General features: G+C 41.6%; 1 protein-coding gene across 1 annotated transcript; it reads right to left on the reverse strand.

The window, feature by feature from the left end:
• Positions 1 to 4,002: 4,002 nt before the first annotated feature.
• On the reverse strand, positions 4,003 to 23,150 carry LOC113511299 (band 4.1-like protein 3). Its single transcript, XM_052891925.1, has 7 exons — positions 23,013 to 23,150; positions 20,210 to 20,357; positions 19,296 to 19,412; positions 17,428 to 17,611; positions 15,576 to 15,728; positions 7,488 to 7,673; positions 4,003 to 6,725 (listed from the first exon to the last, which is right to left on the reverse strand). Exons 1-7 carry the CDS (start codon positions 23,133 to 23,135, stop codon positions 6,593 to 6,595), a joined length of 1,044 nt encoding a protein of 347 aa, XP_052747885.1. The 5' UTR covers positions 23,136 to 23,150; the 3' UTR covers positions 4,003 to 6,592.
• Positions 23,151 to 23,664: the final 514 nt, after the last annotated feature.

Genomic DNA, 23,664 nt, shown 5'->3' on the forward strand with positions numbered 1-23,664 from the left:
GTGAAATTACAGGGTAATGTTCATGGCTCCGTTCATGTCCATAGACAATGGATGCTGTTCTCCATCAGGAGGGCCATCAGTTGATTGTCATTCTATATGAAAAAAAAAATATTTATTTGATCAACTGAGTGACCTTTACAGTCTCCTAGTACGCTCACCCAGGGGGAAGGGATTGTTAGTAATGTGAACTAATAGCCGCATTGCTAGCAAATACTATCAGGTCGACCTCCACGTGGTTCCCCCTGGAAGCCATCGTGAACAATTCTTGTTGAATTCGTCACGATAGGCTAACTGACCTGCTTCATCCTCACCTATCATCCTTCACTGATGGCCCGCCAGTGTATACCGATAGCGCGGGTGGGGTTACCATGCCATTATCATCCATTAAAAAAAAAGTTCCGTGGAACCTTATTTAGGAATCGCTGCGGGACAGCAGTAGCAGCAATATGGCGCTGACACTTCGTAAGAATCATAAATATTTATTTATTTATATTTATTCTTTATTGACAAATCAACAATATCAATAAACAACGATAGAGGTCAAAGGTGATGATGATGAAGGTGATGAACGGCTGTCACAGTTTGTTGTCAATATTGATTCGTTATTTATTTAGTTCTTGTTTAATATATCGCTTAATGTATATATTCATAGAAAATATTTCTTATTTTTTTTAATATCGCATATAAAAAAATATAATCTAATATAATAAAATATATATATATATATATATATATATATAAAATATAATCTATATAAACAGGATATACGAATTAAGAATCCCCCTCTTTTTAAATTGTACTAAAAATTTTTTGAAAGAATCCTAAGGTATTTAAGTGCTTTCTAAAATTTGTCGACAGACCATCGACAATTTATAATTTGACAGCTTACGATCCGGAGGTCGCCTGTCAAATTTAGTTCAATTCAACAAATTCCTTTATTGCATAGTAATTCACAATACAAGTGTCAAAATATGAAAAAAAAAATTGGGTTAACCTTCAACGGATGACCTCTAGTCTATTTATAATTAATTAAGTTGACCTCCAAAAAAATATACAGTGAGTCGTAGTCCTGCATCTATTGATTTACTGATCTTTGTTGTCATTATAAAAAAATAAATGTTTTTTTTTTTTTAATATGCTCACGATTTTAATTCCTAATGATATAGAGCTCATTTGTGGACTGTTTACCAATTATTACTATATGCGTTCCTCTCTCTATTCTCAGACTTGTTTTTACGCATAATTAGAAGCCCCATTCGGATTGCTTGGGTATCTCTGTCCCATTCGTGTTTCTACCGTGAAGCAGTTGTGTTTGCATGGCTGTGTTTTGTTTTGAAGGGTGGGATATGGCGTGAATTTACCGGGTACAGAGAAATAACACCTGAGTCCTCAGGAATGGCAACGCATGGGGGGTATCATGGGCGAAACAGTATACTCTGTTATGTCCATGGTACTGCTCAAGTCTATAGGCAACGGTTACCACTTTCCATCAAGTGGGCCGTCAGCTTGTTTGCCATTCTAAGTTGTATAAAAAAAGTTTATAAACAAGTAATAACATACACGTGTTATACGAAGGTATAACACGTGTATGTTAACTTTAGTTACAAGTTAGACATGTGCAACATACAAACTACTTACATAACACACTATAAGAACGCAATAGTACCTTTTTTTTTTAAATAGGGTGAAAATCTTCTGAAAGAGACCTATCCGCCGGCGGGACGACGGACGGGTACTGTGGGATTTTTACTTACTAAAAACATCCCGGTATTCCTCTCGGCGCCTACCCGCCGGTGACTGAGGCTCGCGACTAGCAATCTTCCCAGTCACCGGCAGCGCCGCCACCTCACAGGGGCCCTCTCCGAGGAGATCCGTGAGTTGGCGCGCCGCGTATTCCCGGCGCGCTAACTCACGGATCTTCTCCCTAAAAACGCAATAGTACCTACTATATTTTATTTTAAAAGCAATACATATTAAAATTTTAATATAACATATAAAAAAAAATACTATAATAAGCTAATATAATAGTAAGGTATTTCCTTAACTGAATCATTCTACTAATTAATATGAATTAAGGAAGTAAATACGCATACATACAAGTGTATAAATAAAAAGTTTAAATCTACGACTGTGACATGAATTGACGTCACTTGCGTTCATCGAAGCAGTTAATTTATAACCTTGATCTTGCTACATATATGTATATGCAAGTATATAATTTAATTATAATACTTAATAAGTGTACTTATGCAGTCGCTTACGATTTACGTCACGAGTACGCTTGGGAGGTGGGAGATTATTAGTAAAGCCTAGTATAGTAATATGGGGGGAAAGGGATTGTTAGTAATGGAGACTGAGAATCCCATTGCTAGCAATATACCCAGCCAGGTCGACCTCCTCGCGGTTCTCCCTGGAAACTATCATGGTTAATTCCTGATGAATTCATTACGATGTGCTAACTGGCCTGTTGTCATTCTCATCTATCACCCTTCACTGGTGCTCCGCCAGCGTATCCCATTAGCGCAGGTGGGGTTACCATAGCATTTTCATCCATAAAAAAAAAATAGTAATATATTATTTGTGGTAATGCGAACTACCACAGATAAATTAGTTGTTATTAATTGCTAAGTTGCATAAAAAAAAACTTAGTTACAAATTTATGTTCAAAAGGCTGTCCCATTCGTGTGGCGTGAATTTACTGGGTATTAATGCAACTGGTTGTTTATAAAGCTTTTTCTACCGTTTTTTCTTTTCCCTACCGCCAATTTGGAACATAATATCAGCCAGGAAGAACCGGCAAGAACCTCAGTTGTTTTTTTTTTCAAAAAGTTTAATTATATAAATAAATAATGAATTTTTTTACCACTGAGGTGGCAAACAAGCATAGGGCCCACCTGATGGTAAGCGGTTACCGTAGCCTATGAACGCCTGCAATACCAGAGGTATTACGCGTGCGTTGCCGACCCTGAAGAAACCTGTTTACCCCCTTTTGGAGAACCCCATGCTGTAGTCTCTTAGGAAAACCACCAGAATTTGTGTAAAATAATGAGTTTGTGGGAAACTACCAAAACGTTGTATTTACAATAGTTTACTAAAAACTCTAAATTTTTGCCCGAAACTGGGAAAAAGAATCTAATGCGACAACACTGGTATGCGTAATTGCTTGTGAAGCTTTTAGTAAACGTATCACGTAAATACGGGGAAATAGTTCATACACGTGAATGACGTAAGCAAAGCTTGTATGAATTATGTATGGCTCATGAGCCATTTACTGATATAATAGTATATTTTATTTATTAAATCTTCACTTATATTATTAGTACGAAATTGTGTTTGTTTGTTGGCGCTCTTACCTCTTGGCGTCTTCATTGTTTAACCAATTTCTATGAAATTTGAAGCACACGTAGTCTTTGAGATGGAGGAGGGTATATTGCTAGCAATGGGACTGGTAGTTCGCATTACTAACAATCCCTTCCCCCACCGCGTTAGAAGCAATGAGAAAAAACACTGCCATGTGATCCCGCCATGGTATAGGCCACACCTTTCTTTCCCGTGGGTGTCGTAAGAAGATACTAAAGGAACTTAACAGTCGAGGGATAGACAGTAGCGTCCCTCTTAAAATATCCCCTAAAAGCCTAACTGCAGTTGCCAACCCACCTACCAAGAGTGGCAACTACTGGCTAAACTCCTCTTATGGGGAAGGCTTATGTCCAGCAGTGGACAGTTAATGGCTGATATGGTATGGCATGGTAAACAAACAGAAATTATCAACATATAAAATAATAACATATAATTTTTTTAATGTTATATTGGATTAAGTAATATTTTGTTATTATTTCTTCTTATAAATAAATTTATGTTTCCTTTTTAAAATAATAACCAATTAAATATGTAACTACATTTATTTTTCATACAAATTAATCAACATTACAATGTTTCAAATGTAATAAATTTTACTACTTACATTTTTTTTATAAAATTTAATGTAATTTCTCATTTAAAATGGCACGTACGTGATTTTTTTCAGACATTTATCTTATAAATTATAACTAATTCAGTGTATTCACATCTAATTTATATTACTGTAATATAAAATTAATTAAAATAATAGTCAAGTGAACAACATAAAACAAAAATGTATGACTCTTCTTAGAAGTAACATAATCTTACTAATATATTAAAAATGTAACTTAAAATTATGAGGGGTTCTAATAAGATCAATAGACGTGATGACAATAATTTAAAAAAAATTGTTTTTAATTCTAATTTAAGAATCGTCCTGATCTGGGAAATTTTTAAATCTAATTTTATTTTATACAACACTTACAACACTGAAAATAGTTCTTTTGTTTTGATTAAAAAAAAAAAAAACATGTGTCAGCCTATTTGACATTTGGCATGTCGCTGCCAAAAATTCGAATTCTGTATCTGTGTTCGTAAATTAAAAATAAAAAATGTAAAAAAATTCGTGCTCTATTGGTCTGTTTTTTAATACTTGATCCTCTATGTATATAATCTAAAACAATAGGTTACTTTACAAAAAAATAACATAGTAAGTTCAAAAATGGGAAAATACTTTTGTGTATACTGAAAATTTTAAATTACTATTTTAATATCGATTCCGAAAATATCTAAATTGGTACTAAAGTCGTCTAAGGTCCGTCTCGTTTCTAATAGCTTAAAAATTAAATAAAGTCAATGAAGTATGCCTAAGTTGATTGCTTTAAGATATAATTAATCTAATGTTACCTAATTATTTTATACCAATTATCAGTCGAAATCAGTTTGACCGGAAAATATATTTGACTGTACTATAATATAAAATATATATGTAAATTTAAAAATGACAATTTCCATCGTGCCTCCCACCAAATTGTTTATAATTACTCCTCTCCATCCAAAGTTTGACTGAAAGAGATCGCTTTTAGCGATAAGGCCGCCCATTGTTTCCTCACTGTGATTATTTCTTGTAATTGTTTATATTTATAATAAGTTTACTTTATTGTAATCTTATGGAAGAAACAATATATTACCGCTGTGTTGTGCACAAAATAAAAATACACTTAAATTATAAACACATATATATTCTATATATGTTATGTTGCAGCTAAGAACAAGGAATTACATAGGAGTGATAAAATTGACAATTCATAGCAGGCTAGTGTATAGAAAATGTTATACGGCCGTATAACCCTACCAGATTCAAATACAATCTGCTTACATACTTTCTACATAAACTGTGTCGAATATATAATCTAGTAATGTAAAATTTGTCATTGACAAATAACTGACAGATCAAACATTTTCTATACACTAGCTTGCTATGAATTGAGAAAAATAGCAACTGATGGTGTATCTTTCGTCTTCTTTTTACAAATTATATTTGCACAAGAAGAAAGGAGACAACCATATGATTTACAGTTTTTATTTTATCATTCCTTCTATGGAATCCTTTGTTTTAAGTTTTGCAGTTTATTTTCCAGTTGTTTTGTTTTTTATATTTTTATTTTATTTATTCATTAGTACATATATGTGTACAAGGCGGACTTAATGCTAAAAGCGTGCTCTCCCAGTTGACCATAGGGAAGTGTTATTCTTTATTGTGCAATAAAATGTGTATAATTGACGTGATTAATGTCTGTTTATTGGGGAGAAGGGATTGTTAGTAATGCGAATTATCAGTCTCATTGCTGACAATATAGCCTAACAGATTGACCTCCCCGTGGTCCCCCTGGAAACCATCGTGCTGAATTCCAAGTGTATTCCTCGCGATGGGCTAACTGACCTGCTTTTTCATCCTCATCTGTCACTGGTGCCCCGACAGCGTATACCGTTCGCGCAGGCGGGGTTACCATGCCATTATCATTCATTAAAAAAAAAAATGTCTGTTTATTATTTATATTCATAATTAATTACTGTACACATAAAACATAATACTGGTCATCGTTTGTTGAAGTTTTAATACTGGCTGTTGACACTGAGGTTTTTTAGAGCAATGTATAATTTTTAAGTTTGTTCTGTGTCAGATTTCTATAAGACATGTCTCGTATTTTTTCACTAAACATTATTTTATATCTCAAATACATATAGATAGATAGATAGATAGATAGGTAAACACTTTATTTGAGCCATTTATGATACACGTAAATTAACAAATAAGTTTATACAATCTGATTATTTACATTTTTTCAAATATAAAACAAAAGATGAAGTATGGAGATATGTTTTCACCATGTGTGTCGCAGTGATCCAAATAGGCTACAGCTCAGTGATAGTTTTGCTTAAAAGCAAAGCACTGATTTTCAGCTGCAACCTGTTGCACACGTCCGTGTAGGACTACCGTCTAAACCCAGAGTGTGAGCTGTGTAACCAATGTATGTTTTATTATCGCATCCTGCTATTTACAACATTATTAGCATCACCACTTCGGACAATGTTATTGCTAAATTATTTTACTAATTATTTTAATAAAGACGTAAAATATATTATTTTTAATAACAAAAGGTAATTTATTATTATCGTATTGGATAATATCGTACGATACATCGACGTGCGGTACGGTGTAGCGGTACGGTACAGCGGTACGTAGCGGTCAGGCGACAAGCGGCGGCGCGTGCGCAGGCGCCGAGGCCCGCAGCTGGCGCAGCGTGCGGCGGCACGACACGCGGCGCGAGCCCAGCCGCGGGAACCCGGCCACGCGCTCCACCACCACCGGCGCTTCACGTCTGTCACCACACCAATATACCAATATTAATTTTTTTTTATACGACTTAGAATGACCAAGAATCTAACGGCCCACCTGATTGAAAGTGGTAACCGTCGCCTATACACATGAGCAGTACCATGGACATAACAGAGTATACTGTTTCGCCCATGATAACCCCCATGCGTTGCCATTCCTGAGGACTCAGGTGTTATTCCTCTGTACCCAGTAAATTCACGCCATATCCCACCCTTCAAACCGAAACACAGCCATGCAAACACAACTGCTTCACGGTAGAAACACGAATTTATTTATTTATTCTTTATTGCACAATAAAACTTTGTACAAGTGGCGATCTTAATGTCATATGGCATTCTCTACCAGCTAACCATTAGGTGAAAGCAGAAAGCGTATGAAGGGCAGATGTGGTGAGAAATATGTGGCATAATTATAGCAACATACTGAAATAATTATACGTAGTAATACATAAGAAATACACATATAATATTTATATAACGTATCAAGTATTGCTTTATTTTCCCTCTATTCAAAAATGCACCGCCTACTTATTTCTCTGTTTGCCCAATTGTTGACTGGTAGAGAACACCGTCTTGTTTTAAGTCCGTCAAATGTGCATAGAATTTTACTGTGCATTAAAGTTTAAATATTTATTTATTTAAATAAAAATTCTATGAATAAATTCTTACTTTCTTCTTCTTCTTCTTTCTTTTCTCCATCAGGTGGGCTGTTAGCTTGTTAAAGTTACAAAAAAATTCGAACTCACCTGAAGAACATGTGGTGTTCAACACTGCACCGCCAGAGTTTCTTGGCAGCTGTGGTGGAAGTCAACCGAAATATAAGGTGGGTCTCGTAATCGTCGAACTCTCCAGCTCTCAGCCGGAGCGTGTATGTCCGTTTGTTGTAGCTTATCTTGGTTATTTTCGTCCAGGGAAATCGGTTCATTATCTGTCTGAAATTGAAAGTAAATATTTAGCAGTGGGTAATCTTATATATGTATATATATAGTACATTACTGCAGCGGCCAGCAACTGAGGCATTGATGGACGAACGTGCAAATAAGGGCCGAGACGTAGCCGAGGCAATTATCGATTTTTTTAACTATCAAACTGAGTGTCCGAGTGTCTAGTGTCTGAGTGTCTAGTGTCTGAGTGTCTAGTGTCTGAGTGTCCGAGTGTCCAGTATCTAGTATCTAGTGTCTAGTGTCCGAGTGTCTAGTGTCCGAGTGTCTAGTGTCTGGATGTCTAGGGTCCGAGTGTCTAGTGTCCGAGTGTCTAGTGTCCGAGTATCTAGTGTCAGAGTGTCTAGTGCCTGAGTGTCTAGTGTCCGAGTGTCTAGTGTCCGAGTGTCTAGTGTCCGAGTGTCTAGTGTCTGTATGTCTAGGGTCCGAGTGTCTAGTGTCCGAGTGTCTAGTGTCTAGTGTCTAGTGTCTAGTGTCTAGTGTCTGAGTGTCTAGTGTCTAGTGTCTAGTGTCTGAGTGTCTAGTGTCCGAGTGTCTAGTGTCAGAGTGTCTAGTGCCTGAGTGTCTAGTGTCCGAGTGTCTAGTGTCCGAGTGTCTAGTGTCTGGATGTCTAGGGTCCGAGTGTCTAGTGTCCGAGTGTCTAGTGTCTGAGTGTCTAGTGTCAGAGTGTCTAGTGTCCGAGTGTCTAGTGTCTGTATGTCTAGGGTCCGAGTGTCTAGTGTCCGAGTGTCTAGTGTCTAGTGTCTAGTGTCTAGTGTCTAGTGTCTAGTGTCTGAGTGTCTAGTGTCCGAGTGTCTAGTGTCAGAGTGTCTAGTGCCTGAGTGTCTAGTGTCCGAGTGTCCGAGTGTCTGAGTGTCCGAGTGTCCAGTGTCTAGTGTCTGAGTGTCTAGTGTCAGAGTGTTTAGTGTCTAGTGTCTAGTGTCTAGTGTCTAGTGTCTAGTGTCTAGTGTCTAGTGTCTAGTGTCTGAGTGTCTAGTGTCTAGTGTCTGAGTGTCTAGTGTCCGAGTGTCTAGTGTCAGAGTGTCTAGTGCCTGAGTGTCTAGTGTCCGAGTGTCTAGTGTCCGAGTGTCAAGTGTCTAGTGTCTGAGTGTCTAGTGTCCGAGTGTCTGAGTGTCCGAGTGACCAGAACCTGAGTGTCTAGTGTCTAGTGTCTAGTGTCTGAGTGAGTGTCTAGTGTCTGAGTGTCTAGATGTCTAGTGTCCGAGTGTCCGAGTGTCTGAGTGTCCGAGTGTCCAGTGTCTAGTGTCTAAGTGTCTAGTGTCAGAGTGTCCTGTGTTTGAGTGTTCAGTGTCTAGTGTATGAGTGTCTAGTGTCTGAGTGTCTAGTGTCTGAGTGTCTAGTGTCTGAGTGTCTAGTGTCTGAGTGTCTAATGTCTGTATGTCTAGTGTCTGAGTGTCTAGTGTCCGAGTGTCTAGTGTCTGAGTGTCTAGTGTCTGAGTGTCTGAGTATCCGAGTGTCCGAGTGTCCGAGTATCTGAGTGTCCGAGTGTCCAGTGACTAGTATCTAGTGTCTAGTGTCTAGTGTCTAGTGTCTAGTGTCTAGTGTCTAGTGTCTAGTGTCTAGTGTCTAGTGTCTAGTGTCTGAGTGTCTAGTGTCTATTGTCTGAGTGTCTAGTGTCTGAGTGTCTGAGTGTCTAGTGTCCGAGTGTCTAGTGTCAGAGTGTCTAGTGCCTGAGTGTCTAGTGTCCGAGTGTCTAGTGTCCGAGTGTCTAGTGTCCGAGTGTCTAGTGTCTGTATGTCTAGGGTCCGAGTGTCTAGTGTCCGAGTGTCTAGTGTCTAGTGTCTTGTGTCTAGTGTCTAGTGTCTAGTGTCTAGTGTCTAGTGTCTAGTGTCTAGTGTCTGAGTGTCTAGTGTCCGAGTGTCTAGTGTCAGTGTCTAGTGTCAGAGTGTCTAGTGCCTGAGTGTCTAGTGTCCGAGTGTCTAGTGTCCGAGTGTCTAGTAGTGTCCGAGTGTCTAGTGTCCGAGTGTCTAGTGTCTGAGTGTCTAGTGTCTGTCTAGTGTCTAGTGTCCGAGTGTCTAGTGTCCGAGTGTCTAGTGTATGCATGTCTGAGTGTCTGAGTGTCTGAGTATCTGACAGTCTAGTGTCTGAGTGTCTGTCCAGTGTCTGAGTGTCTAGTGTCTGAGTGTCTAGTGTCCGAGTGTCAAGTGTCTAGTGTCTGAGTGTCTAGTGTCCGAGTGTCTGAGTGTCCGAGTGACCAGTACCTGAGTGTCTAGTGTCTAGTGTCTGAGTGTCTAGTGTCTAGATGTCTAGTGTCCGAGTGTCTAGTGTCTGAGTGTCTAGTGTCTGAGTGTCTGAGTATCCGAGTGTCCGAGTGTCCGAGTATCTGAGTGTCCGAGTGTCCAGTGTCTAGTATCTAGTGTCTAGTGTCTAGTGTCTAGTGTCTAGTGTCTAGTGTCTAGTGTCTAGTGTCTAGTGTCTAGTGTCTAGTGTCTAGTGTCTAGTGTCTAGTGTCTAGTGTCTAGTGTCTAGTGTCTAGTGTCTGAGTGTCTAGTGTCTAGTGTCTGAGTGTCTAGTGTCTAGTGTCTGAGTGTCTAGTGTCCGAGTGTCTAGTGTCAGAGTGTCTAGTGCCTGAGTGTCTAGTGTCCGAGTGTCTAGTGTCCGAGTGTCTAGTGTCCGAGTGTCTCAGTGTCTAGTGTCTAGTGTCTAGTGTCCGAGTGTCTAGTGTCTAGTGTCTAGTGTCTAGTGTCTAGTGTCTAGTGTCTAGTGTCTAGTGTCTAGTGTCTAGTGTCTAGTGTCTGAGTGTCTAGTGTCTAGTGTCTGAGTGTCTAGTGTCCGAGTGTCTAGTGTCAGAGTGTCTAGTGCCTGAGTGTCTAGTGTCCGAGTGTCTAGTGTCCGAGTGTCTAGTGTCTGTATGTCTAGTGTCTGGGTGTCTGAGTGTCTAGTGTCCGAGTGTCTAGTGTCTGAGTGTCTAGTGTCTGAGTGTCTGAGTGTCGGAGTGTCTAGTGTCTAGTGTCCGAGTGTCTAGTGTCAGTGTGTCTAATGTCTGAGTGTCCAGTGTCTGAGTGTCTAGTGTCCGAGTGTCTAGTGTCCGAGTGTCAAGTGTCTAGTGTCTGAGTGTCTAGTGTTCAAGTGTCTGAGTGTCCGAGTGACCAGTACCTGAGTGTCTAGTGTCTAGTGTCTGAGTGTCTAGTGTCTAGATGTCTAGTGTCCGAGTGTCCGAGTGTCTGAGTGTCCGAGTGTCCAGTGTCTAGTGTCTGAGTGTCTAGTGTCCGAGTGTCTAGTGTCCGAGTGTCTAGTGTCCGAGTGTCTAGTGTCCGAGTGTCTAGTGTCCGAGTGTCTAGTGTCTGTATGTCTAGGGTCCGAGTGTCTAGTGTCCGAGTGTCTAGTGTCTAGTGTCTAGTGTCTAGTGTCTAGTGTCTAGTGTCTAGTGTCTAGTGTCTAGTGTCTAGTGTCTAGTGTCTAGTGTCTGAGTGTCTAGTGTCTAGTGTCCGAGTGTCTAGTGTCCGAGTGTCTAGTGTCAGTGTGTCTAATGTCTGAGTGTCCAGTGTCTGAGTGTCTAGTGTCCGAGTGTCTAGTGTCCGAGTGTCAAGTGTCTAGTGTCTGAGTGTCTAGTGTTCAAGTGTCTGAGTGTCCGAGTGACCAGTACCTGAGTGTCTAGTGTCTAGTGTCTGAGTGTCTAGTGTCTAGATGTCTAGTGTCCGAGTGTCTAGTGTCTGAGTGTCTAGTGTCTGAGTGTCTGAGTATCCGAGTGTCCGAGTGTCCGAGTATCTGAGTGTCCGAGTGTCCAGTGTCTAGTATCTAGTGTCTAGTGTCTAGTGTCTAGTGTCTAGTGTCTAGTGTCTAGTGTCTAGTGTCTAGTGTCTATTGTCTAGTGTCTAGTGTCTAGTGTCTAGTGTCTGAGTGTCTAGTGTCTAGTGTCTGAGTGTCTAGTGTCCGAGTGTCTAGTGTCAGAGTGTCTAGTGCCTGAGTGTCTAGTGTCCGAGTGTCTAGTGTCCGAGTGTCTAGTGTCTGTATGTCTAGGGTCCGAGTGTCTAGTGTCCGAGTGTCTAGTGTCTGAGTGTCTAGTGTCAGAGTGTCTAGTGTCTAGTGTCCGAGTGTCTAGTGTCCGAGTGTCTAGTGTCAGTGTGTCTAATGTCTGAGTGTCCAGTGTCTGAGTGTCTAGTGTCCGAGTGTCTAGTGTCGAGTGTCAAGTGTCTAGTGTCTGAGTGTCTAGTGTTCAAGTGTCTGAGTGTCCGAGTGACCAGTACCTGAGTGTCTAGTGTCTAGTGTCTGAGTGTCTAGTGTCTAGATGTCTAGTGTCCGAGTGTCCGAGTGTCTGAGTGTCCGAGTGTCCAGTGTCTAGTGTCTGAGTGTCTAGTGTCCGAGTGTCTAGTGTCCGAGTGTCTAGTGTCCGAGTGTCTAGTGTCCGAGTGTCTAGTGTCCGAGTGTCTAGTGTCTGTATGTCTAGGGTCCGAGTGTCTAGTGTCCGAGTGTCTAGTGTCTAGTGTCTAGTGTCTAGTGTCTAGTGTCTAGTGTCTAGTGTCTAGTGTCTAGTGTCTAGTGTCTAGTGTCTGAGTGTCTAGTGTCTAGTGTCTGAGTGTCTAGTGTCCGAGTGTCTAGTGTCAGAGTGTCTAGTGCCTGAGTGTCTAGTGTCCGAGTGTCTAGTGTCCGAGTGTCTAGTGTCTGAGTGTCTAGGGTCCGAGTGTCTAGTGTCTGAGTGTCTAGTGTCTGAGTGTCTAGTGTCAGAGTGTCTAGTGTCTAGTGTCCGAGTGTCTAGTATCTAGTGTCTAGTGTCTAGTGTCTAGTGTCTAGTGTCTAGTGTCTAGTGTCTAGTGTCTGAGTGTCTAGTGTCTAGTGTCTGAGTGTCTAGTGTCTAGTGTCTGAGTGTCTAGTGTCCGAGTGTCTAGTGTCAGAGTGTCTAGTGCCTGAGTGTCTAGTGTCCGAGTGTCTAGTGTCCGAGTGTCTAGTGTCCGAGTGTCTAGTGTCTGTATGTCTAGGGTCCGAGTGTCTAGTGTCCGAGTGTCTAGTGTCTAGTGTCTAGTGTCTAGTGTCTAGTGTCTAGTGTCTGAGTGTCTAGTGTCTAGTGTCTGAGTGTCTAGTGTCCGAGTGTCTAGTGTCAGAGTGTCTAGTGCCTGAGTGTCTAGTGTCCGAGTGTCTAGTGTCCGAGTGTCTAGTGTCTGTATGTCTAGGGTCCGAGTGTCTAGTGTCCGAGTGTCTAGTGTCTGAGTGTCTAGTGTCAGAGTGTCTAGTGTCTAGTGTCCGAGTGTCTAGTGTCCGAGTGTCTAGTGTCAGTGTGTCTAATGTCTGAGTGTCCAGTGTCTGAGTGTCTAGTGTCCGAGTGTCTAGTGTCCGAGTGTCAAGTGTCTAGTGTCTGAGTATCTAGTGTTCAAGTGTCTGAGTGTCCGAGTGACCAGTACCTGAGTGTCTAGTGTCTAGTGTCTAGTGGCTGAGTGTCTAGTGTCTAGTGTTCGAGTGTCTAGTGTCCGAGTGTCTAGTGTCAGAGTGTCTAGTGCCTGAGTGTCTAGTGTCCGAGTATCTGAGTGTCCGAGTGTCCAGTGTCCGAGTGTCCAGTGTCTAGTATCTAGTGTCTAGTGTCTAGTGTCTAGTGTCTAGTGTCTAGTGTCTAGTGTCTAGTGTCTAGTGTCTAGTGTCTAGTGTCTAGTGTCTAGTGTCTAGTGTCTAGTGTCTAGTGTCTAGTGTCTAGTGTCTGAGTGTCTAGTGTCTAGTGTCTGAGTGTCTAGTGTCTAGTGTCTGAGTGTCTAGTGTCCGAGTGTCTAGTGTCAGAGTGTCTAGTGCCTGAGTGTCTAGTGTCCGAGTGTCTAGTGTCCGAGTGTCTAGTGTCCGAGTGTCTAGTGTCTGTATGTCTAGGGTCCGAGTGTCTAGTGTCCGAGTGTCTAGTGTCTAGTGTCTAGTGTCTAGTGTCTAGTGTCTAGTGTCTAGTGTCTAGTGTCTAGTGTCTAGTGTCTAGTGTCTAGTGTCTGAGTGTCTAGTGTCTAGTGTCTGAGTGTCTAGTGTCCGAGTGTCTAGTGTCAGAGTGTCTAGTGCCTGAGTGTCTAGTGTCCGAGTGTCTAGTGTCCGAGTGTCTAGTGTCTGTATGTCTAGGGTCCGAGTGTCTAGTGTCCGAGTGTCTAGTGTCTGAGTGTCTAGTGTCAGAGTGTCTAGTGTCTAGTGTCCGAGTGTCTAGTGTCAGTGTGTCTAATGTCTGAGTGTCCAGTGTCTGAGTGTCTAGTGTCCGAGTGTCTAGTGTCCGAGTGTCAAGTGTCTAGTGTCTGAGTGTCTAGTGTCCGAGTGTCTGAGTGTCCGAGTGACCAGTACCTGAGTGTCTAGTGTCTAGTATCTGAGTGTCTAGTGTCTCTGATGTCTAGTGTCCGAGTGTCCGAGTGTCTGAGTGTCCGAGTGTCCAGTGTCTAGTGTCTGAGTGTCTAGTGTCCGAGTGTCTAGTGTCCGAGTGTCTAGTGTCCGAGTGTCTAGTGTCCGAGTGTCTAGTGTCCGAGTGTCTAGTGTCTGTATGTCTAGGGTCCGAGTGTCTAGTGTCCGAGTGTCTAGTGTCTAGTGTCTAGTGTCTAGTGTCTAGTGTCTAGTGTCTAGTGTCTAGTGTCTAGTGTCTGAGTGTCTAGTGTCTAGTGTCTGAGTGTCTAGTGTCCGAGTGTCTAGTGTCAGAGTGTCTAGTGCCTGAGTGTCTAGTGTCCGAGTGTCTAGTGTCCGAGTGTCTAGTGTCTGTATGTCTAGGGTCCGAGTGTCTAGTGTCCGAGTGTCTAGTGTCTGAGTGTCTAGTGTCAGAGTGTCTAGTGTCTAGTGTCCGAGTGTCTAGTATCTAGTGTCTAGTGTCTAGTGTCTAGTGTCTAGTGTCTAGTGTCTAGTGTCTAGTGTCTAGTGTCTAGTGTCTAGTGTCTAGTGTCTAGTGTCTAGTGTCTAGTGTCTAGTGTCTAGTGTCTAGTGTCTAGTGTCTGAGTGTCTAGTGTCTAGTGTCTGAGTGTCTAGTGTCTAGTGTCTGAGTGTCTAGTGTCCGAGTGTCTAGTGTCAGAGTGTCTAGTGCCTGAGTGTCTAGTGTCCGAGTGTCTAGTGTCCGAGTGTCTAGTGTCCGAGTGTCTAGTGTCTGTATGTCTAGGGTCCGAGTGTCTAGTGTCCGAGTGTCTAGTGTCTAGTGTCTAGTGTCTAGTGTCTAGTGTCTAGTGTCTAGTGTCTAGTGTCTAGTGTCTAGTGTCTAGTGTCTGAGTGTCTAGTGTCTAGTGTCTGAGTGTCTCGTGTCCGAGTGTCTAGTGTCAGAGTGTCTAGTGCCTGAGTGTCTAGTGTCCGAGTGTCTAGTGTCCGAGTGTCTAGTGTCTGTATGTCTAGGGTCCGAGTGTCTAGTGTCCGAGTGTCTAGTGTCTGAGTGTCTAGTGTCAGAGTGTCTAGTGTCTAGTGTCCGAGTGTCTAGTGTCAGTGTGTCTAATGTCTGAGTGTCCAGTGTCTGAGTGTCTAGTGTCCGAGTGTCTAGTGTCCGAGTGTCAAGTGTCTAGTGTCTGAGTGTCTAGTGTTCAAGTGTCTGAGTGTCCGAGTGACCAGTACCTGAGTGTCTAGTGTCTAGTGTCTGAGTGTCTAGTGTCTAGATGTCTAGTGTCCGAGTGTCCGAGTGTCTGAGTGTCCGAGTGTCCAGTGTCTAGTGTCTGAGTGTCTAGTGTCTGAGTGTCTAGTGTCTGAGTGTCTAGTGTCTGAGTGTCTAGTGTCCGAGTGTCTGAGTGTCCGAGTGACCAGTACCTGAGTGTCAGTCGGTCCCCAGGGACCGGCGCCGGCTACACGGAAAGTTCGCTGCCGGTCTCCAGGGACCGGCGCCGGGCTCAACGTGTTATGGTCGAGCGAAAAACAGAAGCTTTCCTCTCAAAACATCGTCAAAAACCTATAATTGGTATGCCGGGACCACACGGCGAATATGCCTGTACCATTGTCACAGTATTAAAAAGCCTTTATCCTTAAATGGCTATTTACACATCTTACCCATCTCTATGGACAGCAACTCCTGGAGCCGACACAGCTAGCACTATGTCCACCTCGGAACTGTCCCGGGCACAATGCAGCTCAGCACCATATAAAGGCAATCTCTTGACGCTCTCCAAATAGTTCGACTCTGCCTCCGCCGGGGTTTGACCTCTGCGGACAGTGGATTTTGGGATTTAGCCCTGACAAATATATAAATTTGCATCTCTGAACTAATCCTAACAGCGTGGGGGGAAAAGAAGAAGTATACCCCATTAGATCGACCTCCATGCGGTTTCCCCTGGAAACCATCGTGACTAATTTATCGTTGAATTCGTCACGATGGACTAACTGACTTGCCTTTCTATCCTCACCTACCTTCCCTCACTGGTGCCCCGCCAGCGTATACCGTTAGCGCAGGCAGGGTTACCATTCCATTATCATTCATTAAAATAAAAAAAATCTGTAGTTACGCGGGAGAAAATGGATTAGTTATAATAGAGATTAGCAACTCTATTGCTAGAAATATACCCTATTAGATCGACCTCTTCGCGGTTCCTCCTGGAAACCATCGTGATTGATTCATTAGTGAACTTGTCACGATCAGCTAACTGACCTGCTTCATCTTCACTTATCGTGTGAGGGACACTGGTACCCCGCCAGAGCCATTAAAAGAAAATCCTAGCTATGTATCATCATGGAAGCAGCACTATCAGGTAAATATCATCAGAACATCAGTAAACCTGATATAGGTATAACCTGCCGGGATTATGTAATATTATATCATGGGATTAAAATACCTCACCTGTGCTATCGGTATTCACTGGCGGAGGACCAGTAAGATATGACAGACGAGGTTGGAATCAAGTCATTTACCAGAAAGAGACTTGATACAAAAGTCAATTGCTTGGGTACCTCTGTTCCTTTCGTGTTTCTACTGTGAAGCAGCTGTTTGCATGGCTGTGTTTCGGTTTGAAGGGTGGGATATAGCGTGAATTTACTAGGTACAGAGGAATAACACCTGAGTCCTCAGGAATGGCAACGCATGGGGTTTATCATGGGCGAAACAGTATACTCTGTTATGTGCATGCTACTGCTCATGTCTATAGGCGACGGTTACCACTTTCCATCAGGTGGGCCGTCAGCTTGTTTGCCATTCTAAGTTGTATAAAAAAAAAGTCTGAATTGTTAATTGGATTGTTGACCTCATTGCTAGCAATATATCTTATCAGGTCAACCTCTAAACGGTTTTTCCTGGAAGCTGTTTTTTACAGTTAGGGAGGCAAACTAGCAGACGGTCCACCTGATGGGAAGCGGCTACCGTCGCCCATGAACACCTGCAGCACGAGAGGTGTTGGTTGTGCTTTGCAGGTCTTTTAAATGTTTGTAGGCACGTTTTTTGAAATGCCCCATATTATATTGTAAGGGAATAACTGAAGAATAACTGATGATTGATTCCTAGTAAATTTGCCATGATGGGCCAACTAACCTTTTTTATACAACTTAGAATGGCAAGCAAGCTGACGGCCCACCTGATGGAAAGTGGTAACCGTCGCCTATAGACACGAGCAGTACCGTGGACATAACAGAGTATACTGTTTCGCCCATTATACCCCCCATGCGTTGCCATTCCTGAGGACTCAGGTGTTATTCCTCTGTACCTAGTAAATTCACGCCAGCTGCTTCACGGTTGAAACACGAATAAGAGACAGAGGTACCCAAGCAATCGAATTTTGTACAAAGTCTCCCTCTGGTTTCATTCTCACCTATCATTTCTTACTGGTGCCCGCCAAGGTACACCGATAGTGCAGGGGTGGAGCTGAGGGCTACCATTGATACTCTGATCCAAGAAACTGATAACATTCAGAGTTACCTGTGTTTCTTGTACAGTTCTTCGACTCTCTCCTCCATGTCCGGTGTGAAGACCCTGAGAGGTATGGGTCCACTTTCAGCGAGCAGTGCCGGTGACACCCTCCCCGGCTCGTAGTCTCCCAACTCCGCTTGGAGTCTGTACGAAGCCAGTAGTGCGTAGGTAATACTGGAACAGTTCAGTCGACCTGTAGGTGTGAAAGTTTATTTATAGGACGGACTACCCTCCAAAAATGGATTAAAATTTTTTCAGGTTTTCTGTATGCGGTTTCCTTGTTGTATCATAATTTCTAAATACCTCAACAGATTTATATGTGTAGGGTATAGTTAGAATCTTTAAATCATCCCGAGTGGTACGGGCTATATTTTTTTTTTTAAATAGTTCGTATAATTTTTTTTTTTATTTTATAAGTATCTATTGTTTTGTAGACATAAATACCGATCCGATATCCATCTATATATTAGGTTATTCTGTACATTGATTGGCGAAAAAAGGTCAACATCCATTTCGATATCACCCATATCGGTCAGATCTATTCTATCTATTGTCGAATATATTTTTTTTACAACACATGGGGCAAACGAGCATGCGGCTCACCTGATGGTAAGTGACTACCGCCGCCCATGATCACCCACAACACCAACGGCATTGCAGGTGTGCTGCCGGCCTTTTAAAAGGAATATGCTCTTTTCTTGAAGGTTATGTTGTCGTATCGGTTCGGAAATACTGCTGCTGGAAGTCGATTCCAAAGAGTAGTTGTGCGTGGAAAAAAGTGCCTTGAAAAACGCACGGTGGAAGACCGCCATGCGTCCAGATGGTTGGGATGGAACTTTAGTTTGTGGCGGGTTGTACGGTGGTGAAAATCTGCAGCAGGTATCAATCCGAACAATTCGTCAGAGCACTCCCTATGATAATTTCGGTAGAAGATGCACAGAGACGCAACATCTCTACGCAGTTTCAGTGGGTCGAGTCGGATAGTAAGGCGCCAATCGTCAATAATTCGAGCTGCCCGACTTTGAGTGCGGTCTAACGGAAAGTCTTAAAGTCTGTTATCCAATATTATTTTTTGGATAACAGACTTTTAACTTACTCGTTACTGGACCAATATATACATATTATAACTAAAATATTGGTGTACCTATATTACCTACCTGTAATGTTTTGTTTTTTTGTACAACTTAGAATGGCAAACAAGCTGACGACCCACCTCATGGAAAGTGGTAACCGTCGCCTATAGACATAAGCAGTACCATGGACATAACAGAGTATACTGTTTCGCCCATGATACCCCCCATGCGTTGCCATTCTTGAGGACTCAGGTGTTATTCCTCTGTACCTAGTAAATTCACGCCATATCCCACCCTTCAAACCGAAACACGGCTGTATTTCGGTTTGAAGGGCTATGCAAACACAACTGCTTCACGGTTGAAACACGAATAGGACAGAGGTACCCAAACAATCGACTTTTGTACAAAGTCTCCTTCTGGTAAAATATTATCATTTATATATTATTATTTCTAATGTAAGTAGTATATTCATTTACTTTAACATTTATTATATAAGTAGGTAGGTATTGTATGTATTTATAGTGTATATATGTATGTAATATTTTATTATATATTTTAATATTTTATTTAACTGTATATTTGTTTATGTATTAATAGTTGTAGCACTTCAGCTGCCCGCTAACGAAATGCTTTCTTACTGTACTGGGTTGACTGGAAGAGATCTCTGTCAGAGATAAGTCCACCCTTGCTCACAACATTTATAAATACATTATTTTATATGTCACTTACAAGTGCAATAAAGAATATGTATATATATCATTCTGAGTCGGATAAAAATATGCTATATAATTATGTCAAAGTTACCTTCAACCAAGTCTCGACGGACGGCAAGCACCAGTTGGTTTCTGGTCATATCGTCCTGAAGTTCTGACGGCTCCGGGGGGTAAAATTTAACCGCAAACCGCACGTCCCAGGGCTCATCTGGAAAATTTTATATTTCTCAAATTAATTAAATTGGAAATAAACATTATTTTATATAAAAAAGGCGAGAGTCTTATTATTTATTTATTTATTCATTAGTACAAATATAGGTAGATACATGGCGGACTTAATGCTAAAAGCATTCTCTCCCAGTCAACCATAGGCAAGTGTCAGAATACTCGAATGCGGTACTACTAATTATTGATATACATACATACTAAAATTACATATATAAACGAATAAATATATATGAATAACAAATATACTTACACATATATGACATATACTATGTTATACACGAAATTGAGAATAATATAAAGCACTTACTGCTCGGATAAAGTAAAAAAGTGAGCGTGAACGCTTTTTTTTAAAGACGGGTTTTTTCTTTTTCTTCTATGTATAAACGGATATCATCAATATCATACCGTATCCCCCATTTCTTTTGCCCATGATACCCCCCTCCCCCCCCATGCGTTGCCATTCCTGAAGACTCATGTGTTATTCCTCTGTACCCAGTAAATTCACGATCTTCAAACCGAAACACAGCCATGCAAACACAACTGCTTCACGGTAGAAACACGAATGGGACAGAGATACCCAAGCAAACGACTTTTGTACAAAGTCACCCTGTGGTAAGAGGTTAAATTTAGGAAGTTAAATTTTGGTGTTTCTAAAGGTCTGATTTAAAATTTGCTATAATTAATGTATTGCATGCATGCATTTTTGCTACTTTTAATTCGCTTTGCTAATTTGCTATTTTCTTCTTTTTGGTTGAGTGTCTGTCTTTTTATACTCACTCCTGAAAGTTTTCGAGAGTCGCCTGCCAAGGTCGACCCAGACGCGCGGGTCACCCCTCAGCAAGTACAGGAGGCCGAAGTAGTCCTTCTCGACAATGTCCAAACTGTCGCACACTTTATCCAGCAGATCGGCCCCTCGCGCCTTACGCTGTAATTGAAAAAAATAAAAATTCGATCTTCGATCCATATAATAATTTGGGGAAAGGGATTGTTAGTAATGGGGACTGAGAATCCCATTGCTAGCAATATACCCAACCAGGTCGCCCTCCCCGCGGGTTTCCCCGGAAACTATCATGGTTAATTCCTAATGAATTCATCATGATGGGCTAACTGGCCTGTATTCATTCTCATCTATCACCTTTCACTGGTGCTCCGCCAGCGTATCCCGTTAGCGCAGGCGGGGTTACCATACCATTTTCACCCATCAAAAAAAAACCCTATCAGTTCGACCTCCATGTGGTCCCCAGAGCTGAACCCAAGGTGTATTCACGATAGGTTAACTGACCTGCCTTTTCATTCTCACCTGAGATCCCTCGCTGGTGCCCCGCCAGTGTATACCGTTAGCGCAGGCAGGGTTACCATTCCATTATCATCCATTAAAAAAAAATCCATGTCACCATACTTTCCCGTGGGTGTCGTAACTGGTAAATAAGGTAACTTAATAGCCGAGGGATGGACAGTAGCGTCCTTCATAAAACATCACCAAAGTCTAACTGCGGTTGCCAACCCGCCTGTTAAACGTGGCAACTATTGACAAAACCCCCCTCAATAAGTACAAAAGTCGATTGCTTGGGTACCTCTGTCCCATTCGTGTTTCAACCATGAAGCAGTTGTGTTTGCATGGCTGTGTTTCGGTTTGAAGGGTGGAATATGGCAGTGAGTTTACAGGGTACAGAGAAATAACACCTGAGCGTGGAAACTAATGGTAAATCTCCCCTTATGAGGAATGCCTAACAATGACCAATTAACGGCAAATTTTTTTATTACACATGGTGCAAACGAGCATGCGACTCATCTGATGGTAAGTGACTTAATGAACTGTTTCTAACTTCGTAAAAAATACTGCGTCTTCAATTGTTCACGTCGTTAAGACTTTGACGTATTATAGTTTACTCAATTACTTTAGTTGCTTTGTTTAAATTGAAAAGTAATAAAAATAACGTCCTATTTCATTGGACAATTAAACAATAACAAGTAAATTGTTTAATAATCACCAGAGGGAGACTTTGTACAAAAGTTGATTGCTTGTGTACCTCTGTCCCATTCGTGTTTCAACCGTGAAGCAGTTGTATTTGCATGGCTGTGTTTCGGTTTGAAGGGTGGGATATGGTGTAAATTTACTGTGTATAGAGGAATAACACCTGTGTCCTCAGGAATGGCAACGCATGGAGGGTATTATGGACGAAACAGTATACTCTGTTATGTCCATGGTACTGCTCATGTCTATAGGCGACGGTTACCACTTTACCTCAGGTGAGCCGTCAGCCTGTTTGCCATTCTAAGTTGTATAAGTCATAGGCGTCACAGAATTAGGTCAACCTCCAACCCCCCTCCACCCCTCTCACACATCATCATTCTTGGTAAATTCATCATAATAAACCAATAGACCTAACTTCATCCACACCTATTGACCCTCACTAGTACTCCACCAGCGTATACACATTCTGATAACGGAGTCGGGGTTACTATTTTCCTCTCAAACCCGTCACTGTCTATTGTCCAAAAACTGATGTTTGAGGGAAGAAGGGATTGTTAGTAATGGAGATTAACATCCCTATTGCTAGCAATAAACCCTATCAGTTCGACCTCCTCGCGGTTCCCCCTGGAAACCATCGTTATTGTTTCATTATTGAATTAGTCACGATGGGCTAACTGACCTGCTTCACCTTCACCTATCACTGGTGCCCCTCCAGTGTATACCAACAGCGCAAGCGGGGTTACCGTTCCATTATCATCCAGTAAAAAAAAAACTATTGTAAATAAAAAAAAAATGAGGCAACGAAATGTTTTCGCCGAGCTATCACGATTGCATTCGGTCCGCGCTCGACTGCGTCTAATAACCTGATAATAGCTATTGGTTTCACATTTAGATCACCGCCTTTTAAGAATTTACAAACTTGCTGAGACAAAAAAGTATTGACCGATCACTAAAAATGTATGTCTGTAAATTGTGTATGTTTATTTTATTTGTATTCGATTTACCTTGTATACATTTTTACCTGTACCTTTCCTGTACGGGTAATCTAACCCGCTAAATATTTTCTCTCTAACTGCATTAGGTTGGCTGGAAGAGATCTCTTTTAGAGATAAGCCCACCCTTGCTAACTAGTTGTTAAACTAATCGCTATATCTCTATCCCTATATATATATATATATATATATATATATATATATATATATATATATATATATATATATATATATATATATATATATATCACACTACATATTACAATAGTATAAAACAAAGTATGCCTAAATCTTTAAAACTACGCAACGGAGTTTGAAGCGGTTTTTTTTAACAGAGTGATTCAAGAGGAAGGTTTATGGTATATGTATAATACATGCATAATATTGTAGAGAAACACTGACAAATTTAGAGGTTTCTAATGTGATGGAATGTAATGTGCACCCGTGCGAAGCCGGGGCGGGTCGCTAATATATTTATAAAACTCAGAATGCCGAAAATGGCAATCGTCGCCTAAGAATATGAACAGCACAGATTACCCTGCACCCACGATCCTCATGGGCGCAGTGTAATCATCCTCACCCCTTCTAGAAAATCACTTAAAAAGAGTCCTACATGAACTTCGACGGTGATGTGGTCTCCGTCCATGAGCTCGACGCGGACCCGACGCGTGTCTCCGCCTGCCCGCCGCTCCCTGATGCCCTCGTCTGAAGCCAGCCGGCGCAAGCTCTCGCGCATAATGCCACCTGCAATATTATTATAACAACTACGTTATGGTTATGGAATGAGCTCCCTGCCGAGGTTTTCCCAAGAGACTACAGCATGGGGTTCTTTAAAAGGGGAGTAAAGAGGTTTCTTCAGGGTCGGCAACGCGCGCGTAATACCTCTGGTATTGCAGGCGTTCATAGGCTACGGTAACCGCTTACCATTAGGTGGGCCGTATGTTTGTTTGCCACCTCAGTGGTACAAAAAAAATGTAAGTACGTTACGTATATTAATCATAGTCATTGTATATCATCTATATCATCATCATATCAGCCTTTAACTGTCCACTGCTGAATAATTAACCTCCCCCTTGGGGGATTTTGCCAGTAGTTACCACGCTTGGCAGGCGGATTGACAACCGCAGTCAGGGTTTAGAGATGTCTAAGAGTTTGGGTAGTTTGGGTACCGAGAGGATAATGTAATAATTTGCCTGAAGATGCCTCATTTAGAGATGACCAAATACCAAATTTAATGGTGGCGCTTAGCATTCTTTTAAGAGTGT

This window comes from Galleria mellonella, unplaced genomic scaffold, assembly GCF_026898425.1.
Source record: "Galleria mellonella isolate WM207_F2 unplaced genomic scaffold, CSIRO_AGI_GalMel_v1 utg10751, whole genome shotgun sequence".
In the NCBI taxonomy this organism is placed as follows: Eukaryota; Metazoa; Arthropoda; class Insecta; order Lepidoptera; family Pyralidae; genus Galleria; species Galleria mellonella.

Bases quoted from the DNA above. Each gene is read 5' to 3' on its own strand.
- LOC113511299 (XM_052891925.1), bottom strand. From the start codon at position 23,135: ATGCGCGAGAGCTTGCGCCGGCTGGCTTCAGACGAGGGCATCAGGGAG. The intron at 20,358-23,012 runs GTAGGACTCTTT...TTTCAATTACAG, and splicing joins ACATCACCGTCGAAGTTCAT to CGTAAGGCGCGAGGGGCCGA. The intron at 7,674-15,575 runs GTAAGATGTGTA...TTTCAATTTCAG, and splicing joins GTTGCTGTCCATAGAGATGG to ACAGATAATGAACCGATTTC.